This window comes from Rhinolophus sinicus, linkage group LG02 (genome assembly GCF_036562045.2).
Source record: "Rhinolophus sinicus isolate RSC01 linkage group LG02, ASM3656204v1, whole genome shotgun sequence".
NCBI classification, from domain to species: Eukaryota; Metazoa; Chordata; class Mammalia; order Chiroptera; family Rhinolophidae; genus Rhinolophus; species Rhinolophus sinicus.
The window spans coordinates 174,023,879-174,036,076 of NC_133752.1; the positions used below are offsets into that span (position 1 = coordinate 174,023,879).

At 43.8% G+C, this 12,198-nt stretch overlaps 1 protein-coding gene across 4 annotated transcripts in view; it reads right to left on the reverse strand.

Moving 5' to 3' along the window:
• The window catches only part of ETV6 (ETS variant transcription factor 6), a 219,982-nt gene that overhangs the window by 120,479 nt on the left and 87,305 nt on the right, over nucleotides 1-12,198 (reverse strand). For 2 of the 4 annotated variants that reach the window (XM_019744766.2, XM_019744764.2), the window contains exon 2: nucleotides 8,305-8,434. The exons of 1 other annotated variant lie outside the window; for it this stretch is intronic. In XM_019744766.2, the coding sequence (XP_019600325.1) occupies nucleotides 8,305-8,434 (130 nt within the window). The remainder of the gene's footprint in view (nucleotides 1-8,304; nucleotides 8,435-12,198) is intronic. One more of the 4 variants, XM_019744765.2, reaches the window with a different exon arrangement.

A 12,198-nucleotide genomic window follows, 5' to 3' on the forward strand; every position in this document is an offset into this window, starting at 1 on the left:
TATAATATCCACCTTGTAGTGTTAGCAATTATTCAGAATAATATGTCTAAAGTTCCTGGCACTAGAAGGTACTCAGTAAATAGGAGTGACAATGATTACTTATTTCACACAGTATTGTAACAGTGATTCTCTAGAGTGGCCTCTTATACACAGGTGGCCTCAGAATGGCTCCTACAGAGGAGCACAGCTCCTAAACTGGCAGGTGGGGTATGAAGACAAACAAACTCATTTGCAAAGGTAAGCCACTTCTGGAAAACACATGGGTAATTGGACCCTAACATTGTTACCGCTAAAGTGGAGCCACATAATGTTGGATACCCCCTTAAGGTAGTGCTCTTCCACACCCTACAACACTCACCTAGGCACCTTTTGCTTTTTTTTTTTTTTTTTAATGATAGTGGCATCTCTCCTGACAAACCTCCACCCTCCTCAGTGAACTACTTTAGTTAATGTTCCACCCGTGGAGTGGAGAATTCAGCCCCAGCTAAATGGGTGAAGCACTGCACGGGTTACTCTTCCTTCCAGGGATCCAATCTGTACCCACCACACATCCACAGCTCTCCATCCAGCATCCATATCCGCAATCTGCATTTCTATCACTGAAGTCTTATAGCTCCACTGGAGGCTATTTCTATCTATGATCTAGAGGAAACAGAAATAGAGACTAATTTCAAAAAGAATGGGGTTAAGTCCACCTACCCAAGATGGAAGCAGTAAATATCACGGGAGGGTGACTAATTAATTCTTGGGAATTTACAGTCAGCATGTGGCCAGAAACAGGAACAGTTTAAATCTTTCAAATCCTGCTCTATCTTGCTTCAGAAGAGACCAGAGAAAAGAACCCCCAACACACACTGGATGGTTCAGGCAACTGACCCAGAACCCTCCTACGGCAACAGTGAAATCAGTAACACCCGAAGGGCCTTGGTAACATTTACCTCCGGAAAAGCACCAAGATGAAGCAGTCAAAGCCATTCCTGTCAGAACCTCCAAGAATCTGAGCTACTGATGAGGTTTAATTCAAACATGAAGACAATATCTGTTATTTGGGAAGGGAAACGTTAACATATTGGTGTAGACTCAGCCCAATCAATGCTCTGAGATCATGTAGAGGAGATGGCAAATAACCTAGAAAGCATAGTTCGAGCTGGCGTCACACTGAATCTTTACCACACCTGCCAGCAGAATTCTGGAGGTATACATGAGACCAATCCTGGAACATATGGACAGGCACCTCCTGTTCTGCAGAACTCTGATATGCCAAGAGAAAGACCACAGAGGCACTGATGGTTGGGAAAATCCAAGGGGAGATAGTTGAGAGGAGACAGAAAAAAAATCAAAATGTCATTTCTTATCTTTTGTTGTTCAAGTCTCTACTCATAGAACATTTATTTTTAAGTGGCTCTCTCGCTTACTCTGTCATAAACTTTCAATATTGGGTCTAGAATAGAGCTGGGCATCTCTGGGCTCACATAAATAACCCACAGCACCAGGTAGGGACAACCAAGTGCCAATAGCATCCAAATGTCTACTTCAGAATGCTGAGGACATTGAGAGCCCTGCTCTCCCCATCCCCACAGGATCACAGCCACCCTGTCAGAGCTTATGCTGGAGGAACTGCCTTAAATGTGCACGGAGTGCATGGCATGAAATGTGAAGTGAAAGAAAAGGTCAATAGACCTCTGGTTATATATATATATTTTAAAAAGGCATCTAAAAATAGCTGCATTTATTGAAGCTGCTTCCTTATCAGGAAGCATGGAGCTAGGAATTAACGTCTGCCTGCATCGGAAATTCTTTCAGACAGCAAACCCAAAAAGGAAATTTCCCTTCCAAAGCATCCTGGCTGGTCTGTTGTAGACTGTTTTTTCTCTTCAAGCTGTTTGAAGCAGCTAGCCTGGGCCGCCGTGGTACAGCTGCAGGGGCTGCTGGAAAAGTAGAAAGCCTTCAAGCATTTGAATGTCAAATATACGGGCACTCAAAGGAAGGCTTCAGGGGAACACAGTATAAAATACTGGTGGCTGACCATCATCGTGAGAAGTCATTATTGCTTTGTCAAGATCCTGAGAATTAAATCTTCTTCCCCATGTCCTTGCCTCAACTCTGCTGGTGATGTCACAATACGTCACAGGCAGCTGTGTGAGGAGAGGCCATTTTTGGAACACTGATAATGGCAAACGACAGGGGAGGGCTTGCTAGGTCTTAGAAGAAGGGTGGGGAAAGCTGAGGAAGGAGGCTTACAGCTCAGGCAAGGCTAGCAAAGCAAACAGTTACAGAGAGAGGTACCGATATGGTGTGGGTACGGATTAGGCTCTGGGATAGAGTGCCCCAGAGCAGAACTGGGTTCCTAGAAATCACAGGGAATGGTTAGAAAACGAAGCTGATTTTCATAGTCACTTAGGGAAATCAGTCTCAATACTGGGTAGACAGAACTCTAGGCCTTTTCTTTCATGAAACAGACAATGATATATACGCTTCTCTTGGCCCTTGAAAATGGGAAAGCCACATCCTAAAAGAGGCTCTTTACCAGCTTGGGAAACTGAAATTGAGCTCTAGTGAGTTACCTGGCCACTGTCTGCCAGGCATTATAGGTGTTATATATAAATTAGCTCTGATACGTGTAAGGAAACCCTCATCAGTAGGTATATGAGAAATTTGAGTCTTAGCAAGCTTAAATCAACAGAGAGAGGAGCCCCAGGAATCAAGCCCACTCGGGTCTGTCTGATCCCAAGGCCCTCCTATTACCATGCCTTTTCACTTGGAAAAAATGAAAGGAAAATGGGAACTGTTCCCAGGAGGTGAAATGCCAGAGAATGGGGGTACTTGGTTGAGCTCCACTTCCAGTGCTGGCCATCTGAGGCCTTCACAGCCAGCTCTGTCCTTTTGGTTGCAGAGATAAACTGAACTTCAACTTTTGTTCACAAGAGAGTAAAGAGCAGTAGAAATGGGTGAGCAAAACCAGAATGAATTGCCCATAGTAACAGGATCGCATTCCTGATGAAAGCCAGCCTGTTGGTGGTTCAGCGCAAATTAATAGTCAAGTGCATCACTAGAGCCATAACTACGCCCATCCCCGTGCCCATGGTCTCCCACACTCCAGTAGTGAGCAATGCCTCCACTTTCAAGTCCGTGAGACTCTGCCGTGAGACTTCTGAAATAGAAATTACATTAGCTTTTTCATGTGCTGTGTGAATCTGGACAATTCAGTGGGCTTATCTGAGCCACTGTCATCTCATCAATAAAACAAAATTAGTAATACCTACTTCAAGGACTGTTGCACGATTAAATGAGATGGTATATATGAATGCATTTTGTTACTTATGACAATATAGAGTACTAACTGCGATTATACTGAATTCCCATTTTTGCCTCTTCTTGGGGAACAAAAATAACTTGAAAGTTATAAAATTGTTGGTTGCTCCAGCTAATTAGAAACAAGAGCCACTGCATCTCTTTTCACTCACTGTCCTCGTTCTAATATAGCTTTGCTTGTCACATGACTGTCTTAAACTCAGTCTGCTGAGAATGCAAAATCGCCAAGTATGTGAGCGGCGAGGTAACGTTTCCAGAGGAAGGCATTAAATTAATTATTAAACACACACAGTAGAAGTAGTAATGTAAGAATTTTGAAAGATTCACAAGGAGAGGAAGTAGAGCCAAGGGACTATTTCTGGTGTTCTGACTCTAGAAAACTCCAAGCAGCTATTATGGCTATTTATTAACCCGCAATATCATAAACTGTAACCCTATTAAATACGATGAATGAGTCCTAGGTTCCGAATTTTAAATACCAGTTCACAGGGATTTTAGAAAACCAAACTGGCTCTGCAGAATGCAAAGTCTTTGGGCAAATGGCGATTATGTAATTAGATGCAATTATATTAACTAAATGTGAAATGATGATGGAAGGGATGTAGAATAAAGACATTTCCTTATTTAAATGCCCTATCAATCTGAAACATGCTTATTGTTATTATATGGGTAGCACTGAATCACTGTTTGAGGCCAAGTGTTTCACAGGGCTGGCACAACTTCATGAGGCACCTTTTGCTGTGTCCTCAGCACTCACACCTCCATGAATTTAGAAAAAGGAGGCCCCTGGGCAGACAAATGAGAAAAAGTCTCTTCCTCACACCATGAGCTCTCTAGTGAGAATCAGAAAAAGGCATGCCTTGCTCCAAGCAACAGCCCTTCACTGCTTAGAGAATCAAGCAGGTCTTGTCAAGGAACTCTTGGGGGTCTTTGGTCCTTTTAAGTGTTTTCAAGCTACGATGAAAGACTCATGGCTCCCTTTAAAGAATGGAATTTTTTGTTTTTATCTAACTGCTATAATTGGCATACTTTAGCTCTTCTACCCTCAAGCTTAAAAAAAATATTCAGCACTCTTTATGGAAGGGAAAAAAAAAAGCCTTTTCTATCTTCTCAATAAACATACTGTGTTTGCTCTCCTGATGAAACAGGAAGTTCCAGGAACCTGCTGTCGGATTGTTAAAGGGCACTGGCCTGCACATGGGGCAGTGAGGAAGCCAGACCAAGATGGCACAGGTCTGGCCCTGCCCCTCTTGACTCTCCTCCTTTCTTAGGCTCAGACTGCCCCTGCCTGTCCCTTTCAAGGCCTCTACAATCACCACTTAACACTCTGCTCCATTTATCACTTTGTTTTTATCACAGGCAAATAAAAGGAAAAGGCATTACTTTCCACTTCTCAATGGCTTGCTAATTTGTCACACTGTGTCTTCGGTTTGGGTACAGCCCTACATTTGCAGAACAAGACGATGAGAAACCCTTGGTAAGAGAACCTTAAACACTATGATCCCTGCCCTCCCTCCAACTTGGAAAGGATATATTTTAATTTAAGAATGAAAGGAGAAAAAGAAAGATCTAAGAGAGAGGGTTTATCTGGAGATCAATGAGGATAAATAGTGAAGAGAAGCCACTTTGAGGCACACCAGTCTGGTGAGTATCTCTTTAAAATAAGCAGCTAAAAATGCTTTCAACCTAGCAATACCATAAATGTCCTGCTGCTGTCTTGGCTTCCAGATTCTTCCCCGTACTTTCCATGAGCATTCCACCGGGAATTGTCTGGAATCCCAGATTAAAACAGCAATAACCCAACTCCCTTGTTAGAATATTTATTTTCTTTTAGGTTTGGAAACCCAGCTGGGATGCATCTTCAAGTATACTCCACCATCCTAGGGGCTACACGAAATGTTTCTCAAGCAGCCTGATGGGCAGCCGAGTCCTGGAACAGGACAGGAAGGAGGGCCTTTCAGCCTCCTGTGGAAAGCCCCAGCTGCGGACAAGCAGCAAGAGCCTGGGAACCTCCACTTTCGGAGGACTCATTCCAAATGTTACAACTACTGCTGTCACACCAGGGCTCATGCAGATTACCAAGGAGGTCTCTAACGTCAGGTGCCAGAGAATAGGCACCCTGGCAAAATTATCACCCTGACCTGAATCCATAATCTAACAACTGATTATATTCTAAGGTCAGCAATAATGTGACATAGTCCTGCATCTGATAATTATGTGGGAATCCGTCGATCCATCCATCCATCTTCCATCATCCAGTCACCTAGTGGAGCAAACCCTTCAACAACTGATTGACCATAGTCAATCAGTTTGAACACTGAATCACTTAGAACAGATTGTTAGATTCTATGTTGTAACAGAGCATAGAATCAGTTAAACAGATTCCAGCCATAAACCAATGCTATGGCCATATCAGTGAATAATGGCTAAGTGCCAACCCTGAATTCATCCATCCATCCAAAAAATATTTACTGAACACACATAGTGGCACAATAGGTAAGAGCCTAAGCTTTAGAATCAGACAGAATTGAGTTTGAATCCTGACTTTATCTCTTACTGTGTGACTTTGGCAAGACACTTAAATTCTCTAAGCCCTACACTCCTTATGTGACATGGATGTAAAAAGAATATCGATCGTACAAGTACTGCTGTGAGAATTAAATAAGATAATTTACATAAAGGACTTTACACAGTACCTGGTACAGGGTAATCCACAATAAACATTAGTTGTTATGATTGTGTGCTAGGCACATAGTAGGGCCTGGCAAAACAGTGGTGAAGCAGCACAGCTGTGGTTCAACAAGGAAACCGTCTACTCCCCCCAAAATTAAAGTGCTGGTATGGAAGAAACAGTTCCAAATAGAGAGATTAATCCCTTAGGTGACAATCATAACATTTTTAAGTTAAGAGGGCTATTAAATATTCTCTTATCCAATCACAATATTGTACGGTAGGAAAACTGAGTATTACAGTGACTGACTCACAGTCAAACAGTTGGTTTAACAGCAGAACTAGTTAAGAATTAAGATTTCCTGATTGCAAGTTAGGTGTGTATGTTAGCTTTACTCTGACAACTTCCTATGGAGAGCGGTTCTATGCTAAAAGAGCCGACACACGCGAAGGCATACAGAGTCGAACCAGGAATTAGGGCCTCCTTGGAAGGATGTGTCAAAGTGTAGGAATACAAAGCTATGAAAGAAACAGCAGCCCCTTTGGGACAAGTGTTCCCAGTTTCTTTCTCTCTGTACGAGGCGAGGGTGTTTGGCCTGCTTGTTCACTTCTGTATCCCCTGCATCCAGAAGCGTGCTTGGCACAGCACAGCTAATCAATAACTATTCGTTCAATGAATAAATGAATGAAATTAGGTAGTAGGAGTATTCATAGCATGTGTGTGTTCCATCCTGAGGTGAGTATACCAGTCATAGGACAGTTTCTGGGGGAAAGATGCTATTGCCTGGCTGTGGTTTCTTTTGCAATCCTGTCTGTTCCAATGGTACCACACAACACGCCAGTTTACTAAGGACAACAGTGCCTGCAGCCATGACCTTGGCACCTTTACAGTCCCAATCTCATCTTTAATAAGAGTTCACTGTGGAGAAGATGGTATAGTGGAGCTCTGCCCTTTATCTCCTGGCCCAAGTGAAGCGGGAATGCACTGATCGTAACATGTAGCAACTTTGGAAATCTTGACCAACACAGCAAGCTGCAGGAGAATTCTCATGGACCCCAACTCCTTGCCAAAACCCCAGCCACCATCCTTACTGTGGGGGGAGGAAGGATAAGCCAGCAATATGCCCCTAATACATCCAAGCATCAGTCATCTGATTCCCTGAATTATCACAGAAAGAGGAAAGAGAGACCTGCGTCCTCTGTCTCTTATTGTTCTCTACTTTCAGCAAGCAACCTTCTGGCTTTTGAGGAGGGATGGAACAAGAGGAGGAGAATAACCTGGGGGCCATACCATGCCAGAAAGAGACGGCAAGCACAACCGTGCCACAATTTAAGTTATTAGGAATTAACTAGGGAAGGGCCAAGGTGACCCCCAGTGTCCTCCATCACCTGGACTTGTGCCCTCAGGATAATGCTCAAGCCAGAGAATTTGGCATTTTCTTGGACACTGTGATCAGGGTGGGAATCAGGTGATTCATTCTCCCCAGCTGCCCCCATCACATTGTATCATCTGGGCTGGGTGGCAGCACGGGAAAGAAAGACAAAAAAGGAAATGACAGGTGTCGGCTGCTTTGGAGCTTGGCCCCAGCAGCACAAGTGTCTTGGCCCTGATGCCCTGCCAAGTTGCAGCTGAAGATTCAGACAGAAGAGGTGGTAGAGGCAAGGGGTAGAGATGATCTGGGAGAGAAAGGTGAAAAGACTACAAACTGACTGAAGCTGTGAAGGCATGCCGGCATAAGCGAAGCAAGAGAGAGGGGAGTAGAAAAAAGGCAGGAGGAAAAGGCCATTTCTAGGCACAGAAAATGAAGGAGAGAAAAGCATCCAGCATGGAAAAGGCGGGTGGAGGCAGGCTCTGTAAAGACAGGAAGAGCACAGAGCATAAAAAGCAAAGCAGGGAGTGAGTCTGACTCAGAAGCTGAGCAAAATGTAAGGCCTAAGAAAACATTAAAGGGGAGTTAGTGTGAATTTAGGAGGATCAGCTGTCCCAACAAAGTCACCTCGCCTCTTAGGAGATTCAGTTGGCTCTGCCATAGAGTGCCCATTTCCAGATTTGGGGGCAACATGTCATAGATCGGAAGTGAATCCACTGAGAAACAAGGGGCAGAAATCTCAAGGTTTTCAAAACCATGCTGGGGAGGGGGCGAAAGACTGCAAAGCAGCTTCGCGAAGTCACGGGAAAACCATCTCAGAGCTTGCCCTTCTCCAGCTTGGGGCCCTGCCCCCTGGCCCTGCTCAGTTAATTCTCTGACCCTGCAGTCCCTCTGGCTGTCTGTCCGTCTGTCAGTCTGTCCTTCCCCGTCCCTGGCGCGCGCAGACACTCACGCAGGTGCGCGGGCAGGCGGATCGAGTCTTCCTCCATCCTGAGCGCTCGGGGCACTGGAACATGAAGTGGAGTCGAGGAAGCGTAACTGGGCACTGGGCTCTCGGGAGGTGTATATGAAATTCGTTCCTGCTGTTAAAAACAAGGACAGGAAGAGGGGAGGGGGGAAAAGACAGTGAACACTTGGAATTGAGGTGTGAAATCAGGGAAAGGGGGGCATAAGGGGGGGGTTGCATCTGAACACGGGCAGAGCCAGGCTTCACAGCAATCCCACCTACCCCCTCTCTAGACACTATAGGGTTGTCTTTCAGTTCTCCAGCATTTGGGATTTATAACAGAACTCTGGAAATGTTTAAAACAGGGTTTTTCCTTTGGACTAGGGGTCAATAGATGTCCATTTTTTTCTCTCTTTATACTAGTGATTAGTTCAAGTACAAAGGGGACGCAAGAGGAGGAAATGAAGCGGTAGGTCCAAGAGAATGGCTTTAAAGACTACTCTCAAAAAGGACTTTTCCAAGTCACATAATTAATGTCACCAATACATTAAAACCACGTTTCCTCTTCTCTGCCAAATCCTCAGCTTCTAATCCAAGTATGATCCTGTACGCACATCCAATGAGAGGTGAGCTCACAGTGACAGATTATACATTCTAGATTTAGTTAATAAATCTACAAGCAATATTTTTCTGTTATCTACCTTTCTCATTATACAATAATCACCAAAAATATCTAATGTTTTAAGTTTTTTCTTCGAAGTAAGGAATTGTCTGTAACATTAAGAGTATCTCCTTGTTCCTTTTTTCTCCATCTCAGAATCAATATTTCCTTTCCTTCTGAAGTAGTTCAGAGCTCAAAGAATCATCTGCTTTTAAGAAAAGTACTGTTCGGGCCCGCCCGGTGGCTCAGGCGGTTAGAGCTCCATGCTCCTAACTCCAAAGGCTACCAGTTCAATTCCCACATGGGCCAGTGGGCTCTCAACCACAAGGTTGCCAGTTCAATTCCTCGAGTCCCGCAATGGATGGTGGGCAGCGCCCCCAGCAACTAAGATTGAACACGGCACCTTGAGCTGAGCTGCCTCCCGGATGGCTCAGTTGGTTGGAGCGTGGGCTCTCAACCACAAGGTTGCCGGTTCGACTCCCTCAAGGGATGGTGGGCTGTGCCCCCTGCAACTAAGATTGAACACGGCACCTTGAGCTGTGCTGCCGCTGAGCTCCCAGATGGCTCAGTTGGTTGGAGCACATCCTCTCAACCACAAGGTTGCCGGTTCGACTCCTGCAAGGGATGGTGGGCAGCGCCCCCTGCAACGAGCAATGGCAACTGGACCTGGAGCTGAGCTGCGCCCTCCACAACTAAGATTGAAAGGACAATTTGACTTGGAAAAAAAGTCCTGGAAATACACACTGTTCCCCCAATAAAGTCCTGTTCCCCTTCGCCAATAAAATCTTAAAAAAAAAAAAAAAAAAAGAACTTCTACAAATAAATAAAATACTATTTAAAAAAAGAAAGAAAAGTACTGTTTAACTGAAGTACTTATTCAAATGACAAGAAAAGGGGGAGGGGAGCTTCAGCAGATCCACTGTTTAAATTCAAACAGGCGGTATTTGTTAGATCAATCAAAACAACTGGATGGGATGGGAAGGATTATTATTTGTTTGAAGTTAAAACATGGCAAATAATGGCAAGAAACCAACTATCGTGTTCAGCCAGAAGAGCAGTGTAATGCACATGATACAGCCTATATACCCACTAGTTTGATTTGCAGTCTATACATACTAAACATAACTTCTGTTAGTTTCTGTGGTTTAATTGGGCAAAGTAAAGTGGGACACACAAGGTCCAAAAATAGGTTGGGGGGAAAAAGATCAGTAAGATGCCATTATGAAAATAGAAATCAGGAACAAAAGAGAAATCACAGATTAAAATAAAGCAAAGGGGTGTTTATGTTTTGGAAAGACAGTTCTCTAACATTTTACATTTCATCAAAGTGCAAAGGGAAACAGGGGCATCCCCCAGCCCTATAACCAAATTAAAACTTTTTTTCTGCTCATAGTCTGGAAAGTTTGGGGGTTGTGGTAGGAAGTTTCGATTTTAAATGAATATATGCACATTTTTGCTAATTTCCGAATGGAATCGCTATACCTTCCCTGAGGCATGCTCTACCAGAAACTAGGGCATTTGGAGTATTTCTGTTTAAACAGACACCCTAAAGTTTCCTGGTGAATTTTTAAATTAAAGGCATCCTAAATTTCATTTCTGTATTAATCAAGACATCCTGAAAAAGGTCACCCAGAGGCGAAACCTTCCCCTTCACTTTTCTTGAACTTTACCAAACATCACACATATTTTGAACAACTCTAACATAAGGATGTTATATTTTTGGTGTTTGGTTTGGGGTTTTGGGGGTGAAAGAGGCAAAGGCATAAACACACATATGGGAAACATACAAAATCTGCTTAGGGGTTTTTTGAGGTGATATAGGCTTTTTAAAATAGTCTATTTTCTTAGGGTAACAAATTCTCCATACACTTCAACCCTTGAATAACCCCCCAGTCCCAATATATATCTAGATAGTTTATCTACCGTTAACTTTATTCCCAGAAATAGTTTTTTCTGTTTTGTTAGGGTTGTTTTTTTGTTTTTTTTTTGCAGAAGTGAAACTGTTGATGAAGAAAACATTGTACAAAGAGTTTTCAAATGGCATAAGTATGAGACAAAAAGATGGCATTTCATAATGCGATGGTGACTTTCTCTTTAAAACAAGGAGAAACTCTCAAGATCCAGTAACTAGTCCATAGGAGTGACAGGATACCTCGTGCCAGCTCCCTCACTCCTCACCACTCCATTGAAGACAAGCTGGGAGAAACCCAGCCTTCGAAGCTGATTTTACTTTACTTGGGAGGACATTTACCTCTGGCCTAGTTATAAAAGAGTCAAGCTAGCTATCATCTTTAAAATGTGTATATTCTGACTTGCTAAATACCGCTGCGTTGTACCTTCATTTCACTGTACTTTCTCTGGAGGCAGCCCCCAGTGTGTGAGCATTTCTGCATGGTCCGTCCATCCTTACTGATACATTGAAATGCCACACTTCAGTGCTTGCCCTGGGATTTTATGCCCCCTCCCCACCCATGTATGTCCAAACAATTCTAGAAGGAGACCACTGTGCTGTTTGATGACGAAACCAATAAAAAGAAGGCCAGAGACTGAATGACTGTGGACCCTGAATGCCTCTCATTATTAATGACGGTTTCTACTCCGCAAGATTGTGACACCATAAGCTTGGCACCAGAAGCTCTTTTGAAATGGTTCAGTATCAGTAACAGAAGAGTGGGCACCTTTATCGTGACCAAGATGGGGAAAAGCAGAATGCACTTCTAGGGTCTCGAACGATTTGCTAGAAGCCATTACACACCTACCATGATTCTGGGCTCAGGGGCCAGCAGAGCATTCCAGGGATCCCGGAAAGGATGCAGCCCAGGGCGTGGGCTCCCTTCTGAGGAGAACAACACACTCACCTAGGAATCCCACACCACAGACTTATCTCCTTTGGTTTTCCTTTTTGTTAACCTCTAGGGTGACTCACGTGGTCCACATTTTTTAATCTATTACTATAACCATGCACTTAACATCTACAGTGGCACATTTAGCAGACTACCAGCAATTAGAAAAATGAAACAAATCCCGCTATCTCAGATGGAGACATCGAGACAGAGAAGCTAACGGAGACTAACATCCAATTTCCCAAATAAGGGGAACCCTCTTTATTCTCACGACTGCTTCTCTGATCTGACCCCAACCGACTGCTTCTCTGATCTGACCCCAACCGTGAGAAGGGGAGCACCTCCTTAGAGCTCATTCATCGCTAAATAGTTAGTTGGAGGAAAACCAAACGTGTT